Source organism: Apus apus, chromosome 1 (genome assembly GCF_020740795.1).
Source record: "Apus apus isolate bApuApu2 chromosome 1, bApuApu2.pri.cur, whole genome shotgun sequence".
NCBI lineage: Eukaryota > Metazoa > Chordata > Aves > Apodiformes > Apodidae > Apus > Apus apus.
Window position 1 is genome coordinate 60,842,946 of NC_067282.1, and position 20,311 is coordinate 60,863,256.

The following is a 20,311-nucleotide window of genomic DNA, read 5'->3' on the forward strand; positions in this document are numbered from 1 at the left end:
TCAGATAAAACGAGTTTTACTAGAGGAAAAAAAATGTCATTACTTTGAAGAGGGAACTAGTGCTCATTAAGAGCAGAAATAATAAAAGCATCTTAAAAATACTGTGTCTGGGATTACCCCTAGTCTGGCAAAAACTCTGTTTGCCTGCAGCAACTGGAGCTATGGCCTTTTACAGCAGGAGAGGATCCCACTCCTAGATTGTGGGTTTTTTCCCTCTGTCCTTTTGCCTTCATTCAAATTATTTTGTGGCTTCCTTCCAAAACCAACTTTCTGTAGGACAAGTTGCACAACTTAGTGATAGAGGTTAAAGCCATGATAGGAGCTGCTGTCATTTGTGGACTATGGTGTTTCAGCTCCTGCAAAGGTTTTCTTCTTATGCAGAAGGTTGTATAAGGATACTAATGTGGCTTAATAAATACTTAGCTAAACTCATGGCTTAACCTTATTTCTGGCATTCTGAAGCTACTAACTTGAAAGCATTGCTCCTGTTTAAATTTTGGTGTGCTCCTGCCAAGGGAGCAGGAGGGGTGTAGCAAAAGTCTACAAAAATACAGTCCTCTTTGTGTTGTTTGTTTCTGTTTCTCATAAAATACATTCATGTGCATTGTACACTTCCAACACATTGTCTTTCAACAAGGAAAGTGCTTGCTATGACTACAACACAAAATGTGTGAATTTCTAATTCATTAACTGAAATTATTATATGGTTGGGGTTTTCTTCTTGGATAATTCTGTTTTGTGGTATTTTTCTGTTATGGCAGTAGTACAGTAGAGTTCCTATTCCACCAAACATAGGGATAGGAAAAGGGAAAATAGAAAAATTAGTACTTTATTTTAACATACAGTAAAATTTGAAGTGAGAGAAGCTTATGTTGTTTATTTTAGATATATTTTTTTAAGCTGTTAAACTTTTTTTATTTATTTGTAGCAAAATACGTGGATTCCAAATTAAGGGCTGGTAATAAAGAAGCAACAGATGAAGAGCTGGAAAGAATCCTTGACAAAATCATGATAATATTTAGATTCATTCATGGTAAGAAATACCAGTTCACAGTTGATGGAATTGAAACTGTTTTGCTTGCTTCTAGCAGAACTGCATTCCTCTGAATGCAAGAGATCTTTTCTGGCATGAGTTTCTGCTTGACTTGGTCTTAAATTCAGGTTGCCTTACATGTGAAGGAGCACAATAAATACAACAGGGAGAACAAACTTGTTATATGGAGTCTGGCAAGTTACAGAGCCTTTAGTGGAGGCCTAAGAGTTAGAGCTGTTGGTGGAAGCTGTTGTTTTTTTCACATAGATTACCCGTATCTGTAGCCACAACCTCTCATTTAATGACTGAGAACAGAAAGATTAGCACAGATTCTCTCTTCCCTGCCTACGTCAGTAAGTTGTAGGTGCAAAGTACATGAAAACTCGGCAACTAATCACCTGTCTCTTCTCATTGTGCTGGAGAAGGGCTTGGAATGATAGGAGAAAATGTTATTTCTGTGTTTTACTGCCTGTGAAATACACTTCCCTAATATATGTGTCTATCTGAGCAAAACTCTTGAATGTATTAGGATAATTTTTTTTTTTTTTTTTTTTTTTTTTTTGCTAGGTTGGGTATCAGAAAAAAATGTGGTTGTGTCCAGCAGGGATATATGGTCACTGTTTTGAGGGAAGTGGGACATGTATGCTGGGCTGGGGCAGGAACTACTCAGTTCTGTATTAGTTTGTTTTGAGATCTGTGTGATTCTTTCCTCATAAAATTCGAACAAGTACAATATAATGGGAAAGCAGACAAGAAACCAGTCACAAAGTAGTAGAATTTGCATCATTATTTTTGTCAAATGCAAAGGATGGAGACAGTGGATGAAGACAGCCTAAGAGATTAATTTCTGTTAATCTGAAACTTTGTCCAACTCTTGATCTTAATTTTTTTATAGCACTGAGATAGAAGTGCAAATTTAGTTTGAAATATCTAGTGTGTAGGAGTCCTTCTAAGAGCATATGATAACTAGCAGTTAGTTTCAGAGCACTAGACTTTTCATTAGTACCTTGATGGTGTGTCATGACACAGCACTGTACCAGGAAGGGATGGAGTCTATCAGAGGTATTGCTACAGATGCATTGGAAGGTGTTAGGAATTGGGAGGTGCTGCTGTAGGCAGAAGAAAGAGTGCCTTGAGTTACAGTAAATTTGTTCACCTTAAAGTGAAACAACTTGCTGATACCTTCGCACTATCAATAGAAAAGATTTGTGGAAACTGTAGTTTAAGGTGTGAAAGTTCGTGGGTGTCTGTATGAGATTTTTTTATTTCCAAAGGTTACTGCCAAATGCAGTGAGAAGAGTTCACCTTTTTTTCACCTCAGGCTTTTAGAGGTTATTTCTTGAATACATAGGAACCATGTTCCTTTCTTTAATTTTAATTAGTTAGACCACTGGAGGGAGAATGTTGTTCTGGACCCTAGAATCATTACATGTGGCTTAGAGCTGATCCAATGGAAAACACAAGGCAGCTTATATTCCTAGGGGGGAAAAAAAGGGAGTAGACATTTTGCAAAATGTGTTAAGAAAATAATTCACATATAAAAAGAACTAGTTGTCTATATGTTCTTCTTTGCTGTTGCATAGTGAGTATTGTTCTGCTGATTAATACATCATGAGAAAGGCTTGTGTCACAAACCTGAAGTGCAGTAATGCATACAGAATGTATAATTTAATTTGTATTTTATTTTTTGGTTCAATTTCCATATAGGTAAAGATGTGTTTGAAGCATTTTATAAGAAGGACTTGGCCAAAAGGTTGCTGGTTGGAAAAAGTGCATCAGTAGATGCTGAGAAGTCCATGTTGTCAAAGCTGAAGCACGGTAGGAGTCTCCAGATGTGTTCAATTTTTATTACTTTTTTGCATGTAAATTGGAATCCTTATTTTCTCATGCTTTAAAAAATGAAAAGCCAGATTTTTAGTAACAGCTGAGCATATCACAGCTTGCATTGTGCTCAGGAAGAGATACAGGGTTGACCTCGTTAGATATGTGATTGGTTCATTTAATGTACCTACAGAGGAGCAAAATCCTTAAAACATGTACCTACATGTGGGTGCTCTGGACCCTGGCAAATCTGGCTCAACTGTCTCAGGTTAAACCTTGATTGCTTGTTTTGTGCTTCTTTGTAATTGTGGGATCTTTGCTCTAATTTGTGTGACAGAATGTGGCGCTGCTTTTACCAGCAAACTGGAAGGCATGTTCAAGGACATGGAACTGTCAAAAGATGTCATGGTTCAGTTTAAGCAGGTACATTTAGCTTCTGTTTGTGTACTAAATTTTCAGTAGTGATTGGGAAGTACTTAATGGTGTTATACTTTGGATTAAGCTAAAATTAAACAAAAAAGCTTTTGAGCAGGTCCTAGTCATACTAAGGGTGTCTATTTATAGTTCTGTGTATAGAACATAATTTATTTATTGTATATCAATTCAGATATAATCTTATTTTACAGTTTTATTCCTTTAAAGTAAATTTTAGTCTAAATACCCCATAGTAATTTAGTTGTTTTACATCCTTTAAAGTCCATACTTCTTCATTCTGTAAACCATTGCTTCTCTGATGAAAAACTGAGAAAAACTCCGGTGTGGGTTGCTAAGTGCATAGAGACCATGTATGTGTCAGCCCCAAAACTTCCAACCTGCCAATGACCAAAGGATTGCTTTAAGGAAATACTGTATAGCTTGCCCTGTTGTTACACTTCCCCCTGGGTGTACCTGTTTTGGAGCCTTGTTGAAGAGAGGATACTGGGGGAGAAATCTGGCCCAGGACACCTGCTCCTCTAATAAAATATTCCAGTGACTTTCTGTCCCAGACTTTGCAGTCTGGCTTGGCTGATGCAATGCTCAAATCATAAGAAAATGTGTTGTCTAACACGTGTGTTAGACATGTCCCAGGGGATCCTTGTGTTCTTATGGTTCTTACCCTGTCTTCTGATCAAAAGCTTCTCTTTTGTTTTATTTGCATATGATTGAAGTTCCTTTGACCTTAATACCCTATAAAGACAGTGGTCTAGGATACTTCAAGGCAAGTTGTACTTTTCTTTTTACTTCCAACCTCTTGCAGAGTTTTGAAACTGGGGATGGGAAAAATTAATAGTAGTGAAATTCAAAATCTTGGTAGAGTGTGTCTAACCAAGGATATGGCCTTCAGAAAATTTTCATTATTCTACCAAGTTTAAATTTATGATTTAAATATATTTTCTAACTTAACATGCAAATAGTATACATGAATGATTTTTTTTTCTTTTATTTTAGTATATGCAGAACCAAAGTGACCCAGGAAATATAGACCTGACAGTAAATATATTAACTATGGGGTATTGGCCAACTTATACTCCTATGGAAGTCCACTTAAACTCAGAGGTTAGTGTTTGAATTCCCCTTCTAAATGTACTTTATGGAGTGGAATCATAGTCACTTTCATAGGGTGAAGTAATGCCTTCATTTAATGTTTTTTCTGCTAGATATTTAATAAGTTTTAACTGATGTTAAAGATTCCAGATTTGCAAAAATATAAAGTGTACTGGATAAACCCACTTATTTGCAGTGATTGTATAATAATAATCATAGTAATGTAATAATAATAATAATCTCAAATTAGTCTTAAAATTAAATCAGTGTTGTATTTAACATTGCAGCTAAGCAGTTAGAAGTTTAAAACTTGACAGTGCACCTTAATATAGTCAATCTTTAACTACATTGGTTAAGCATTTTGATCTAGCCAATAGTTATGTTACTGCATGTTCTTTTTTCTGTATGATCCTTCCTCTGTTCTCTGCAACGTGTCTCACAAAACTACTTCCTGCATTTAAATGGGGTTTGCCTGGGAAAAGATTGCTTCCAAGTTGAGAGGATTTTGCAAAGCTCCTATGAATAGCGATTTAAGTTGAAACATGGAGTCCTATTTCATGCAATACCTTATTTGATCTGAAATATGGGCAGCACTTCAGAGGCCAAAGATGGTAGTAAGGTTCCCAATCAGTTCAGGAGCTGTGGAAGCTTTTGTGCTCTTGCTCCAGTGGCATCTTTTCCTCAGTAAGAGACTACTTTGGAAGGATCCAACCCAAGCAACACGTCATGAAAATAGAAGGGTAAAACCCCCTTATTTGGAAATAAGAGAGTATGAAGTACTGGAATCACACTTTAATCTGTATAGGACAAGCTAAAGGAAGAACTTGGGAGCAGATGGTAATAGTCAGTATGTAGGTGTTAGATCTATGCTTTTTGTCCTGTGGTTTCTTGGTCAGATTCAAAGTCCAGGACAAAATCCATATTTATTTTTTAGTTTTAAAAACTTCTACAGGGAGTTTGTTTTGTTTTGTTTTTTAAACAAATAGACCCAAAAAAGGGAGGGGAATTAAAAGCTATACTTGAACTGAGGCTTATATTATACTGTGCCTAACAGTACTGGTGTACTTGAGAACAGAATTTTGCTCTTTGGATTTAGGTTTTTACAGAAAAACACTTCTTAAATGTTGTTGAGGAGAACTAAAGAAATGATGTGTGAAATCCTCCAGCATCACCTCACTGGTATAACACAAACTTCTTTCCCTCTTTGCTTGACAGATGATAAAGCTTCAAGAGGTATTTAAAACCTTTTACCTGGGAAAACACAGTGGTCGAAAGCTTCAGTGGCAGACCACTTTGGGGCATGCTGTCCTAAAGGCAGAATTTAAGGAAGTAAGTTTGCTTGTTTCGTGCTTAGCCCATTGGGATAAAATTTGAGTCAGTTATTTGGAATGTAGTAATGTATGGAATTATCTTTTTTTATAAAGGTGCCAACATTTTTGAGGAGAAACAATCACAATTCTATACTGTTATTTTGTATAGAAAGTAGGCTTTTTATAATTAAAATGAAATACTTCCTAGCTAACGGAAGACAACAGTGAGATGCCTTTTGGTAACATTTGTATTTGTGCGATAGGAATTGCTGCTCATTCAAAGAAAAAGTTGTAATAAAGCAGGAAATAAAGGGAAAAAACACAGCATCTTCCTATTTTTAGTATGGAATTGTTTTGGAAATGCTGGTGACACTCAGTGCTTCGCTGATGCAAAAAGAGGCTGAAGGATGTTAGTGATAATAATGACTGTGGTTAAAATTTAAATGCTTGTTGAATTACTTAAGTCTTAAATAACCACATTGTTTCTTAATGTGGTTTGGTTTTGTTTCATGGAATATCTTGCTAATAATGCAGCTTAACTGAGCCAGAGCAAAGACCCAAAAAAACCTCCAAATGATTCTTTCATAGTCACAATGAATTAGTAAAACTTAGAGCTTTGGGCACCATGGAACAGTGAGATGGATGGGTTTGTCATCCATCGACAGAAGTGTTTACAGCTGTCTGAAGACATTGAGTTCTTTCCTTTTCATTGCCTGTTTGTACAAACATTCTGCTACAGACATTACTGTCACTCTGTATCACAGTAAAGAAAGAATTATCTTTTGTTTCTTTCATATTTGATCCAGTGCCAGTAATTCTTTTGTGTTAGTTTGCTCATCTCTATAAAGTGAAACTTGGGTGAAGTATGAAGAGATTTGCTATTGATGGCGGCAAAGCCGGAGTTTCATATGTTGTAGTTAAAATGAAGTAAATGATGTGAAGTAAATATAAGCCTATTCTAATGAGCTTCTGCGGTGCTGCATTGCTACTGTTAGAGGAGCTAAAAAAGAGGTTTTAAAAATATATTTTTTCCTTGATACTGCAGTCGGGCAGATTCTTCTGTGTGCTAGGCATTCTAAAATGCACATCTCTTCTTCTAGAAATAGGGAAAAAAAAGTATTGTTTTGTGTTTCTGTTACTTGTCAGATGTGGGTAATACAATAGAATATGCTCTGAATATTATAATTATTTGATGTTTCTTTTTTAGGGAAAGAAAGAATTTCAAGTGTCGCTCTTTCAGACTTTAGTGTTGCTTATGTTTAATGAAGGAGATGAATTCAGTTTTGAAGAAATAAAAATGGCCACTGGTGTAGGTAAGAAGAATACTTATTGATTCTTAAATGTATTAATTGAGCAATTGCCAATTATAATTTGGTTTGTAAAGGCTTAATTTGAAGAAATTTGCCACAATCATAAGGAAAAACTGTGTGAGCCAATCATATATAGACACCAAAACAGATGAGGAAAATGCGCTGCTGGTACTTCTTAGTGTAGATAGAACAGATACTTCATAAAATTAATAGTAACAGCTATATGGTGTATGATACTACTACTAGATTTACGAAGTCTGATGTTGAAATTCTTAAAATTCAAGTGGTGATACAGATTATTTTGTGTGCAGATTATTTTTGTTCTATTGCAGTTCCAAATACTATATTTTGAAAAAGATCTTTTGTAGAATGGTCTCATTTGGGGGTGATTCAAAAGAGTATTCTCATTTGAGGAGTACTGAGAGCTTGCCCACCAGTTTTCCGACTGCTGCAGGAGTGCCCCATTCACATTAGATCTGATTTGTTAGGAAGAGCAGTATCCTTTAGGGTGTATACTTTGTAGCTGTCTCCCCCTGCACTTGAAACCTGAAGGCAGAAAGGACAAAGAAGACTGGGGAAAAGTAGTTTTCTTTTTAACCGTCTGCAGTATCTACTGTCTGTGTTCTTAAGCTCTTGCATGATTTCTTTTTAATTTTTACACTTCCTTGAAGTAGAGCCACTGGCATTAAAGAAGACAATGTTATAATCTCTTTACTCTCTGGAGTTTCTGCATCAACCAGCAGGTCATACCCAGTAGCCCTTCACATGTTGAATCTTAAGATTAACAAAATACAGCAGCTGCTGAAAAAGTATTTGTGTATACAAGTACTAAAATACTGTAAATATATTTACTAAAGTATTGGAAAATAGGAATATCAAGAATCCCTGTGGCAGAATGATGCACTGCAGAAGGCAGTACAGTCTGAGTGCTCCAACTTCTCAGCCTCAAATCTTTTGATTGCTTAGTCACCCACTCCATTAATGTGAAGGGAGCTGAAGAAAACTCATGCCCATGTGAGCAATAAGTACCAGGATGGTCCAGAGGGGATCATTAGGTTGGAGTACAATGATTACAGGCCAAAGAAAAGTTCACGCAAGCCTGCTACAGATCCTGCTTTCTCATCTTTTATTGCTGTACCTCAGACTTGCATTCTGGCTGCCTGACAGCAACAGATAAGATCTGATGAATGGAAATCCATTCCATTAGAGCACAATAGAAAGGATTTCAGTAGACTGCTTTTAAGGCAGCTGGATAGGACTGATTGATAGTTGGGAGCCATCTATATTACGTTATCTCATTGCACTGAGTGCCACATCTCTCTTTCTCTCCCCTGTAGGGAAATAGTGTAGGAATGCAGGTAATGAGGACAGTTCATGGTCCATGGGGTCCCTGTGGGGCCAGGATGGATGACATAAAATCTATGTCTTGCCAGGCTGTACATGGGAGCTGTCTGAAGCTGCTTTAGAGAGGTTCTCATTTCCATCTAGCAGTCTCTATTTCTAAAGGAGAGGAAACTTTTATGGCCAGAAGTGGTCTTGGAAATAGGTCCCACACAGCACCCTTTCTGCCTCCTGCTACATAGAATCATAGAATGTATTGGGTTGAAGGGACCTCTAAAGGTCATCTAGTCCAACATCCCTACAATAAGCAGGGACATTTCCAACTAGACCAGATTGCTCAGAGCCCCATCAAGCCTGACCTTGAATGTCTCCAGGGATGGGGCCCTCACCACTTCTCTAGGTGTTCCAGTGTTCCTGTTCCAGTGATCAGTCATCCTCATATGAAAGAACTTTTTCCTAATGTCCAACCTAAATCTACCCTTCTCTAGCTTGAAACCATTACCCCTTGTCCTATCGTTACACGCCCTTGTGAACAGGTCTTCCCTAGCCTTCTTACATGGATGATCCTTTTACTCAGCAGTACCCTCCAAAGCCTGGTATCCTGGCTAGTTGGAAAAGAACAGATTCAGTTGTTAGAAAAAGTAGCTGAATTTGTAATGCAGCTGTTTGATGAATTGACCTCTAAGGGCAGAGGTCCCAAGAGCCAGACTCTCAGAGAGCTACCTGGAAGAACCAGAGTTCCTGGCTTATGGATACAAATAACTTAGAATGTGGCAGAAGTGCTGGAAGGAAAAACTTGGCCATCAGGATTGCCACAGAAACTGTTTCTAACTGTTCTAAACACCATGTGTGGGGCTAGGCAGGCAGAATTCCAATGTACACTTGAAAAAAAATGATGTATGGAAGAGAGCAGATTTATTAGGAAGTAGGAAAGCCTTTGAAATAGGGGGAGCCTGTACAAGGCCAATGGGCGCAATCTAAAGCTGCTGGAACACTAAAAATGTTTTAGAAAGTCAGTAGGGTTTATCTGACTTCTCCCTCCACTATCTATAAATAACATAGTAGACCCAAGAAGAGGTCAGAGAATGGGAATAAAAATAGAGGACATGGGACAGCTTCTTTAGAAGGAACAGCTAAGTGTGCTAGGATTAAACTAAATAGACCAAAAGGTAAACAGAAAACTAAACAGCATGTTGTAAAGGCTGGAAGTTTACAGAATCCTTGGAGACAGGTTCAGGGAAAGCAAAACACTGAAGGTTTCTCAATGCATAGAAACCACCTCTGGCTAAGGAAGTCCCTGAGCCCTAAATTACTGGAAATTTAAAGAGCAGTAGGATGAGGAGAGGAGGAAGAGCAGGGAAATATAGAGCTATATTAGCTTTGTTCTTACATACTGCCCTATGCTCACCTGCTTGTGGCCACTGCCAGAGATGAGATGCTAGGCTAGATAGACCTGACTCAGGGTGCCTATTCTTCGGTTCTAAACAGAGCACTGAAAAGGACACTGAAACTCCCAGCTGTGAAGATTGCTTTACTTTCATGTTCACATGTGCCAGCTCATTCTGGGGCGTGGTGGAAGCCTTGTGCAGTTTTCATTTAACAAACATGTATGTTGAATCCCTATTATGAGATGTTACCCAGTCTTTGCACATTGGTGTTTACTGCAGAAGAGCATAGCCAGCCACCCCCATGCAATAGGGCAGAATAAAATACTGCAAGTGGAAGGGTCAATAAAGGGTCTCAAACAGGTCAGTAAATTAGACCACCACCAACTGGTCATATTCATCCAGAAGCTTTACAGGAACTTTCCAGTATAAATACTGAATTAGTTTGTCTAGTTTATAATTTAAGTGAGCTTTGATGTGATAAGAATGGCAAGTGACAAGAGCAATGCTATTTTATTATTTTTTTTTTAAGTTCATGGAGTAATTCTGCAGATTACTGCAGAGTAGCAGGTCTGTATTGGGAAGATCAGAACTGGTAGGCTCATGGATAAGTGTATATTAGGGAAGAGCCAGCACAATTTATATAACGCATAATTTCCCTTTCAAGTTCTTTGAAGAAGTTGGAAAGCATATGCACAATTGTAATTGTGCACTTGGGTTTTAAAAAGTTCTGGATAACAGCTCCTCACAACCTCTAAAATAAACTAAGTTTTCATGGCTTGAGAAAGAGGTTCCTCTTGGAGTGAATAATTAATTAAAAGACTGAACATAACAGGTAGAAATGTATGGGTACCTTTCATAGTGAAAGGAAGCTCCTATTTGGATCCCCAGGTATTATTGAATATAGTCATTAAGGTTCTGAAGAAGATGAATACTGATGTGACAGAATTTGATACTGATTCCTTAGGAAGGTCAAATCTAAAACTTATAAAAAAATTTTAAAAGGATCTAACACTTTTCAACCGTTAGGAGATAAATCGCATCCAATGTTGATGGGTTTAAGGATGTCTGTAGTGGGGAAATAACCTTAGCCACATCAGCCACTGGCTTTGTTAGATAACAACCACTGGAGAAAGAAGTTGTGTGGAGAAAGAAGTTGTGTGTGTCACTGTGTCCCTTGAAAACACCCAACTGGAGGTTTCATCAGTTATCAGGAGGGCAAATGGCATACTGGTAACTTACAGGGAAGTTACTGAGAACAAACAGAAAGCTTTGTTGTGCTTTGTGTGTGCTTGTGTTTGGATACTTCATGAATTTCAGGTTATCCTATCTCTAAAAGTGTATAGTAGAATTAAATAAGGACAAAGAAAGATTAAGAAAGCATATGGATGTTATTGAATGGTTCCCATGCAGAGGATGGAGAGTTCATCTCTTAAACTCGGGGCATGATAGTATGGAGAGAGGTGAAAAGAAGGAAATACAATAGTCTATAGGATTATGAATGGCTTAGAGACGATGAACAGTGAATTCAGTAACCCTCACAGTAAAAGAATTCAGGCATCTTATAGCTTCTCCATCTGTGACTAGCCAAGTCAAAGGCAGACATTTTGATCTGATCCATATAACATACAATGCTGTTGTTCTCCACTGAAGCCAAGTTAGCTGCCTAAGATTAATGGCAGGTCTTAAAGCACTAATTCTCAAGCATCAACTCACTGAGCCAGCCCCCAACTTCTTGCATGTACATGGATTTATTTTTTTTTCATTGAGAGCACTATGAAGGTGATAGTAAGTTATGTTCTGCTTATTGGATGTGTTCCTGTGGATGACTTAATATATAAGCATCATGAATAATGTACTGGAATTAGGTATGAAGCATTTGGGATTTTCCAGTGTTATATTGGCAAGTTTGGTACTCTCCTGTTGACACAGCTTTAGTAGTGCTTTTGTGGGGGCTCCTGAGGTCTATTGGTCATGTCTTCCTAGCTCCCTGCTGACTACAATGGAATGTAGTGCCAGTCATTTGTTTCACTCAAGAGTCATACTGCAGTTAATGTAAGGAAGTCACCAGTTAGTATGGCAGAAACCAGTAAGATACTATGATGTAAAACTTCCAGTCACTTAAGGAAGTGATTTCATAAAATAAAACCTTGCAATTTGTGTTTAGTGCTGCACTTGGCAGGATAGGACAGTATATACTTTACAGAGGTGAATATGATATATTCTGTGGTTCTGCTGTCCAGGCACTCATTTATGCAGCTGCAGTATTAGCTACATTGCTGTGTTTATAGTATTACAAGTTAGTTTTGTAAATGTCTTACAATTAAAGTAAGCAGGTATCTGGATATCAAAACCTCATGATATTAAAACTGGGCAATTGGTCTTTATGTGCATGTTAGACTTTGTCTGTTGTATCTTTATATTCCATTGCCACCCAGCACAAAATACATACACTTTGGGAAGTCAGAAAATCACACTCACATGAATTTTCTTAATGTTAACTAGAAGAGTACTTAATGGGTGATTGTTACATTACAAAAAAAAAAAAACAAACCAAACAAAACCAAAAAACAACAACATAACAAAGACCAAACAAACAAAAAAAGCCCAACAACAACAAACACAAGCCAAACCAAAAACTCAAACAAAACATCCCATGGATTTCTGCCCCCTTAGGTTTTCACTCTCTTCATCTGCATTAACTGGGGTAGTTGACACTTGTGTTTTACAGTCAGTGTTACAATAAATTATCGCCACACTCTTCAAAGAGATGAGGTTGTCCCTGGGACACGACTGCAGTTAGCCAGTGCATAAGCTGTCACTCAGAGAAAGAATGGTTACCTTGCCTTTGGTCAGTGTGCATCTCTGAGATGTGTTGTCCAAATATACTCCCATGTTTTTACCTGCCTTTCTCATTATCAAGAAAGCCTCTAGGAGCTGTAGTTTTTACTTCAGGGATGGATTGGTAATTGCATATTCTTTCCCTTTGCCATACTGCCATAACCTGCAACTTACCATGCAGGGCAGAAGCAAAGCTCCAAAGTATCCTGAGTGTTTTTAACGGCGTCCTTTGGACAAAACCATAACCCAACAGTCTGCATTTATCAAAGGTGAAACACCCAAAAAGTGTGAAACATCATAAATGCCTATTTGGTCAACATGGTTTAAAGGGTTGTTTTCATAATCATAGAAGAGCTGGAAACTTAACTAAAGGAAAAGGTCCATCTGTCTGAAAGTTAAAATGTTTTAGAAAAATAATAGTGTCAATCTTTTACTCAGCTACACTGCACTTCAGTACTGGACTGCAAAACCTTTCTTTCAACTTTTAGACTAAAACTCTGTTCAGGAGAGTTCTGGAGACTGCAGAAGCAGTTTTAATGCAAAATCTCGATAAAAGACTTTGAACCTAATTATTAGAATGTTCTAGACTTCATTTTATCTGTTTGTCCAATTTGTCCAAAGCTTTCAGCTTTAAATCTTACTAGATAAAATTTTCCTGATCCACTTGTTTCTATGACTAAAAGCTTGAAGGCTGTAAGTACCTAACCTAACTGGAACTTAGCTGAAAGAAGGTATTAATGTAAAACCAGTAAGTTTTTAATTGTATTTCTAAATTAATCACATAAAACTCTTTATGTTAATCTTCTGTTCTGCTTTCTCTCGTACTTTGAACTTCACAGAGGACAGTGAATTAAGAAGAACCTTGCAGTCTTTAGCTTGTGGAAAAGCACGAGTATTGATTAAAAATCCAAAGGGCAAGGATGTAGAAGATGGAGATAAATTCATCTTTAATGGTGATTTCAAGCATAAATTGTTCAGAATAAAGATCAACCAAATCCAAATGAAAGAAACAGTATGTATTTATTTTTATATTCATTCTGTTCATATTAACTATTTATTTGTGTGTCCCACAGAAAGATACAGAATCTATATATTTCCTCTCGTAGTTTTTGCGTATAGAGAAAGGAAACAGATCTTCAACTTTCTTGTTAGTCAGGATGACTCACAGAGGTAATAAAGATTTTAAAACTCACTGAAATCGAAAGAACTTAAGATTCCTTCTTGTGCTGGCAAGTTTAAATGCCTGTATTTTAAACTGATAGGATCTTGTAAATGTTTCAGTCCATCTTACAAGTTTTCATGGGATGGCTGAAGTATTGGTACTGTATTGAACTCATGAATCAAATGTCACCCTATCACTTCTTTATTTAGCAGGTAAGGGAGCTATTAAAGTCAGAGTTTTCCCTATTTTTGCAGTGTATGTCTTTCTTGTACTTGAATACCTATTCTTGAGACCTGGTGACATGTTTTAATTAACATTGACTTGTTTTCCTTTTTGCCTTTTGCATATTAAAATCCCTAAAAGTAAAATTGGAGTTAAGCAGTTTGATACAGAAGACTGCTGTATTTGGGCTATTATGTGTTCTCTCAAAAACCTGAAGTGAGTTTTTAAGACTGTTCACTTTATCAGATTTAAAATAAGACAGAGGTTATTTTTTTCTTTACATTATCCTTTATCTTTGGCTTGCTTTAGCAGTATGTTTCAGAATTACTGTGTTCTTAGCATGCATTAATGCATGCGTCTGTCTCAAAGATGAAGAAGATTTTGAGTTTCATTTCATTGGAAAAGCTAACTATAGAAATATAATTGATAAAAAGTAGCAATAAAAGGTGATATGATCTCTGTTGTTTTATCATTCTTTAGGTCGAGGAACAGGTCAGCACAACTGAAAGGGTCTTTCAAGACAGACAGTATCAGATTGACGCTGCTATTGTACGAATAATGAAGATGAGGAAGACTCTTGGTCATAATCTCCTTGTTTCTGAATTGTATAATCAACTGAAGTTTCCCGTAAAGGTAATTGGTTTTGTTTTTCAAACCATCCGAGTATTATCTAAAATTCTGTAATATATTTTTCCATTCTGTTGGGTCCATAAGAGTAAGAAATGTGAAATACGTCCTGAATCAAATCCAAATGTTAAGGTATTAAAATGAGTGTGTGAACAGAAATAAGCCAGAGCATCAGTAGAAAATTATGTTTAGATATTTACTATGGCACGTTTTCATATATAACTGTTACCAGTCCTACTTTTTAAAAATGTTATATAGATCTGAATAAATTTTTAACTGTTTTGCTAATCTCATCTTTTCTTGTAGCCTGGAGACTTGAAAAAGAGGATTGAATCTCTCATTGACAGAGACTATATGGAGAGAGACAAAGACAACCCCAACCAGTACCACTATGTTGCATAAAGAAAATATTTTACTTTAAAAAAAAAAAAAAAATCCCAGAAAATAAAAACCAAAATCATCCACATGTATCTTCAGGACACCGAATACTTATGCTGTTCCAGACTTTCCTTTTAGCAGATTTCAGGTTGATGTATATTATTCAACCAGCTGCATGCACTGCTGTGGAAAAGCAAAATGACATGTTAATTGATCATCCTTGTCAAGACTCCCTACAAATGTTAAATGTCATATTTTTATTTTCTTCTAGTTACTCTTTTGTTCTTTTGAGTTCTTAAAAATCTAGTTTTACAGTTTTGTTTAACACTGTCATTGATGTTGGATGGGAAGTTAAAATTACCTGTGTGAGAAATACTTCTGTGATGGATGCGAGTCTGGCTTCTTCATTTATGTGCTCCTAACTGCATCCATAAAGACCCTGTATGCTGCATTCTTTAGCTATGGTGACAACTTGGGTAACTTTTTAAAAATGCTTAATTGATGAACACTTATGTACAAGCAGTGTTGTTGAAATACACGGAATTTTTGAAATTTTGCACCATGAAAACCCTTAAACTTGTGTTCAGTTAATTTGTTTTCAAATTATTATGAACTTCAGTCTGGTTTGGATAAATCAGGTTTTGAAGTGAGATCCTTGAAGTGCCAAGAGGACAACTGCGTTCATGTGTGTAGTGAGTTGTTGGATTATTTAGCTAAGATATGGAGTATTATTTTATTACTACTTCTACTGGCTTGGGTAGCAAAGATTAGATCTGAGTCAAAGAGGCCCTACCTCATTTTAGGGCAGCCGGTGTTTATCACTGTTTATGTAATTGCCGTAACATTTAGTTTTGCCTTTAAAGTAACATACAAGGAACCTACTGTACAGTGTGCTCCACTTTCAAAAAACAAAACCTTTTTTTTAAAAAAGACTTGATATTGTGAAAGCATAGCATTTTTTTTTTTCTTGAAAGACTAAGGATTTTGTGAGTACTTTGTTACATACTGTATATATATATGTAAGTTGATTTGAATTCAAGAGTGAAAGACACTGTAGATCTGTTTGATAATTGTAACTATATGGAAGACAACTTTTGTGGTAATACAAGACTGTTTATTTCCTGGATTTGCATACTGGTGTGTTCCATTCTGAAAAAGAGCTACCAAAGGAGTTCTGATCATGACATAAATGAGAATTTAACTGAGCAATATTTTCTTGAGAGATACCTTAATAAGTTTGTCATATGGGTTTTGTGCTTCAATTAAAAGGCCACCACCTCTTCTTAAAGTAAACATTGCTAAGAGTTGACATCTTGTGGATTTACATATTGAAGTCCTTGTTCTGTCATCTGGTGTCATTAAATGTATTGCATTCTTCTGAATTATTTTTGTTCCCTTTGTGTTTAGAAACTAAACACATTTAGTTTATTGTATTTAAAATATATTTAATATTGTAATTTAATGTAGACTTATTTTAATATTTGAATCTTCAGTTAATGCAAATAAAATCTTTGATGCATAATAATTTTTTAGCCATTGTGAGAATATGGCATTTCCGTGTATTTGTGTGGTGTGTTCTTTAGTGTTAATTATTCCATTTACCTTGTAATTCACTTTCCATGCATATGGAAGCTGATCATATTCATCATACTAGACTTCTAAAACAGTGCCTCACAGACATGTAATGGACAGAGGCTTTATCCACAAAGAAGGTTGGCAGTAGTATGCAGTAACTGATAGGGAGCAGTGAATGTGAACTGTCTTCCCTTTTGGAACCCAAACTTCCTGGTTCAGTGGTTTTAAACAATGGATTAAAAACAGTGGTATTATTCTGGAGATGACTGAAAAGGTTCTGCCTTTAAGAAGCAATGTTAATTGATTAAAAATGCTGAGATGTGCATTTTTTTCTTAATTGACATAGACTTCAACTGTTCAAATTACTCTGGTATAGCAATTAAAAAAGCTGTTCCACGAGCAGTGGAAATAATGAAGCCTGTGATGTCTGCCTTTGTACCCTTCTCTCCCACATCCCCCAAATAACCTCAAGCAGCATGTACTGCAGAGGGCTTTTCTGCTTAGTTCTGCCTTTCTCTATCCCAGCTGTGGATCTCCACCTCTCCCCTCACCCCATAAAACTACAGAGAATGTAACAATCAATCTCTGAAAATTTCCAGTCTTCCAAATGGGTCTGAAAGTGGCTTTAGAGGATCAAAAACTACAAAAGAGATCAAAAGGCCAGGTGCTAATGACTCTTTTTCTTAGGTCCTCATTTTTAATTTCATTTCCTCAAATTTCTCTTCCTGAGATTTTGTATGTGCTGAACCAAACAGGTAAGCAGTTAGTTTATTAGTCAGCATGGTAGAGCTGCATGGTTTTGTTTTTTGATAAATGGTAATGGAATTCAGCTGAGCAACCAGGGCCAGTTGTTGGTTTGATGCCATCTATTTGGCTCACATTGCCCCCTGTGCTAGTATTTGTGCCCAGAGGGCAGAGCATGCTGAAGATTTCTTCCTGGAAGATCACCCAGTGTTGAAGTTGTCAGGCTGTAGCAAGTAACAGATTTCCTCTGAAGTGCATCTATGTTCAGAAGATGGCTTGAAAACCTGGATCTTGGCAATTCAGCATCCTTGGAACAAGTTGTGTAGCAGCTTCTAAGGAATGACAAAAAGAACAACAGGCATCTGGGATACAGGTGGGGGCTCTCTCCAATCTTACCACACTCTCCCCCTTTAATTCAGTCTGACTTACACATTCAGGTACCTCATCCAGACGTATGTTACATGTATTTAAAAAGCAATTGTCCTGAATGTGGCACCCTGTCATCTAGGCCAACATTTGCTGAGAGAAAGCAAGTGTGAGGATGCAGATTGATGGCTGACTCACAGGCACTTCCCACGTCTGGCCCTTACAGCTCTCCTTACTAGCCACCAACAGCCTCCTTCCTGCCCACTCCTTGTGTCCTGTTTTCTTACACCTGTATATTAGCTTCCCTTGCATTCCTTTATTGGAACCTAGGTTTACCATTCAATTCCCCTGGTCTGCTGCAGCTTCTTCCTTCCTTTCCTTGTGCTATACGTTTTTGAAAAAAAAAATCACCTTCCAGGCAACTTTAGTGCATTGATCTGTTATGCAGATAGACCTAGTTGTATATTTACAATCTTCAACAGGTGTGTTAGGGAGAGTGGACTCCGTACTATAACCTTGGTTATCTATTCCTAGCATGTCTCTTCAGAAATAAAATAACCCAGTGAGGTCAGATAATTTGCAGCAAAAGGCTACAGGAAAAATTGAGTCATGTTTCATGGAAAGTCTTCCCTGGTAAAAATTCCCAGCCTGTACTCTATCTTCCATGCAAGTATTCTGCCCCAACTTTGTAGAACAGTTTGGACTGTAGTAACGGCTCCTTGATTTTGTGGGTACTTCCCGTGTTCTTCCCCATAAGCAGCCATTCTGCACCCATGGCTCTGCAGGGCCAGGAGTTGTACCCTGGTTAATCTGGAACTCTATGCAAATTGGTTAGATAGTGGCTCTGTCAAACAAAACACACAGGGGCTGGGTATGGACTACATTTCTGTCGGTGATGGCACTGACTTGGATCTCCAGACTGTCTATCTATATTTGAGCTTTTACAGAAGCTGTAGCTTCCTGTTTGGTTGTCTTACCCCACCATCGAATTTGTTTTGATGTTGGCCAGCAAGTTACTGAGCAGTGAGGCTGATGGTCAACATGGTTGTGTAAGAACTATTCCATTGGGAAAGGCTCACAAGCACCCTGGTAATAATTCTGCTGGCAACAACATGGAAACTGGCTATTGTGCAGCATCTACACCCCCGTGAAAGGCTTAGTAAGCTAATGATCCAGAGCATCTAAGATCAATATAATTCTCTGCTGATGGCCTTATGTGCTTTACTTACCAATATGCCACAATATTGTGGCTTGATGCAATTTATATAATGATATTAATTGGTAGTTACCCAAGTATCTGTTATTTTTCAATCCATAGATGCCTACCAGTTTCCAGAAGGGCAGACTACTGCATAGCAAGGTTAAACCTTATATTGGGCCTCCCTCTCTTTATTTGTTTTCTGGCAGACTTCAAGTATCCCACAGACCTTCCTCCACTCCCAGTGCAGGTTCCAAAAACAGTGATCAAAAAATGAGAACAACCAATGTCCCACCTCTATTAACCTCAACTCCTCTGCAGATGACTCATTCAAACAGTTGACCTGAGCTGTTTCTTACGTCCTTGTTCAAGCTAACTTCTGCTTTTGGCCACACATGGCAAGAATAAAGACTGCTAGAAGCGCTGCAGGAAAAATAAAATAACGCTGCAAGCTAAAATAAAACAATGCCATCTCTAAAAAATGCACAGATAAATATGCAGCATTAAGAAAGCAACGCTTGTAGCAATACCACAGAAAAAGGCAGATCCCCAAGCCATTCTGGAGAGCAACTAACTTTCAGGATGTTTTTGGGAAATAGGCAGCGTAAGTGAACTGAGACAAGCACCAGGGAAAGGTCATCAGGTTTAGAGCAGCTGGACTTGACTTTAGCAGCTGGTAGCAGCTAAATTGCATTACAAATCAATTCTAAGCAAAAATGTATGAAGGCAGCACAAATGATTCTGTCCCAGAGCTGAGTAATCTGGAGATGGGGACAAGGAGAGGGGATGACACGGCAGTCATTGTGAGAAAGCAGAAGGACCTTGCAACTGGCACGCTTTCCAACAATACCAGAAACAGGATTTCAGTAGCGAAATAAGTACTTCTGAGGTTACAGATGAAGAAAGAATATCCTTTCCAGCTTTGATAAGAAAGAGCACTGAATTGCAAAGTGACCAAACGGTCTGGGCGCCCCACCTACGTTTCCAGGACGCTGACAGACTAGCTTAACCTCTTCTAGTTTTCTTAGAAAAAAAAAAAGAAAAGAAAAGGATTTCTTAAAATTCCTGTTTACAGAAACATTAAGCAACATGAGAAGCTCTGTGAAAGCGCACTTAATTCTGACCACGCACCCGCGAGCCGCCAGCAGCCCCTGCCGTGGCTCGGCACACAGGCGGGAAGGGCAGAGCGGCACCGCTCCAGAGGCCGCAGGCCGCCACCCGGCCCCGCCTCGGGGCGGCGGGGACCCGACCGGTCCCACGCGGGGTGACCGTGCCCAGGCCTGCCGTGAAACTCAGGGCCGGTAACGCCAAACCCGGCAGCAAACCGCAGTTGCCGACCCCTTCCTACCCTCCTCTGCCCGCCCGCAGGGGACACGAGTGACACAGGGCAACGCACCCGCCTGCCCGCGCGCCGCCCCGCGCACCTGCCCGCGCCCCGGGGGGCGGCCGTTGGGGCGCGAGGCGGCCCCTCCCT

General features: G+C 38.1%; 1 protein-coding gene and 1 long non-coding RNA gene across 5 annotated transcripts in view; one reads left to right on the plus strand and one right to left on the minus strand.

Annotated features, from left to right (window-relative positions):
- Positions 1-16,479, plus strand: part of CUL4A (cullin 4A) — a 42,432-nt gene extending 25,953 nt beyond the window's left edge. For 3 of the 4 annotated variants that reach the window (XM_051608051.1, XM_051608052.1, XM_051608053.1), the window contains 9 exons: positions 929-1,033; positions 2,741-2,851; positions 3,192-3,277; positions 4,283-4,390; positions 5,594-5,707; positions 6,896-7,001; positions 13,405-13,577; positions 14,430-14,582; positions 14,883-16,479. In XM_051608051.1, the coding sequence (XP_051464011.1) occupies positions 929-1,033; positions 2,741-2,851; positions 3,192-3,277; positions 4,283-4,390; positions 5,594-5,707; positions 6,896-7,001; positions 13,405-13,577; positions 14,430-14,582; positions 14,883-14,978 (1,052 nt within the window). In that variant the 3' untranslated portion in view covers positions 14,979-16,479. Of the gene's footprint in view, positions 1-928; positions 1,034-2,740; positions 2,852-3,191; positions 3,278-4,282; positions 4,391-5,593; positions 5,708-6,895; positions 7,002-13,404; positions 13,578-14,429; positions 14,583-14,882 lie in introns of those variants that run through there. The other variant, XR_007888378.1, reaches the window with a different exon arrangement.
- Positions 15,932-20,277, minus strand: LOC127379865 (uncharacterized). The gene is made up of 2 exons (XR_007888379.1): positions 20,186-20,277; positions 15,932-17,605 (listed from the first exon to the last, which is right to left on the minus strand). It is a non-coding gene; the product is annotated as an uncharacterized LOC127379865 (long non-coding RNA).
- Positions 20,278-20,311: the final 34 nt, after the last annotated feature.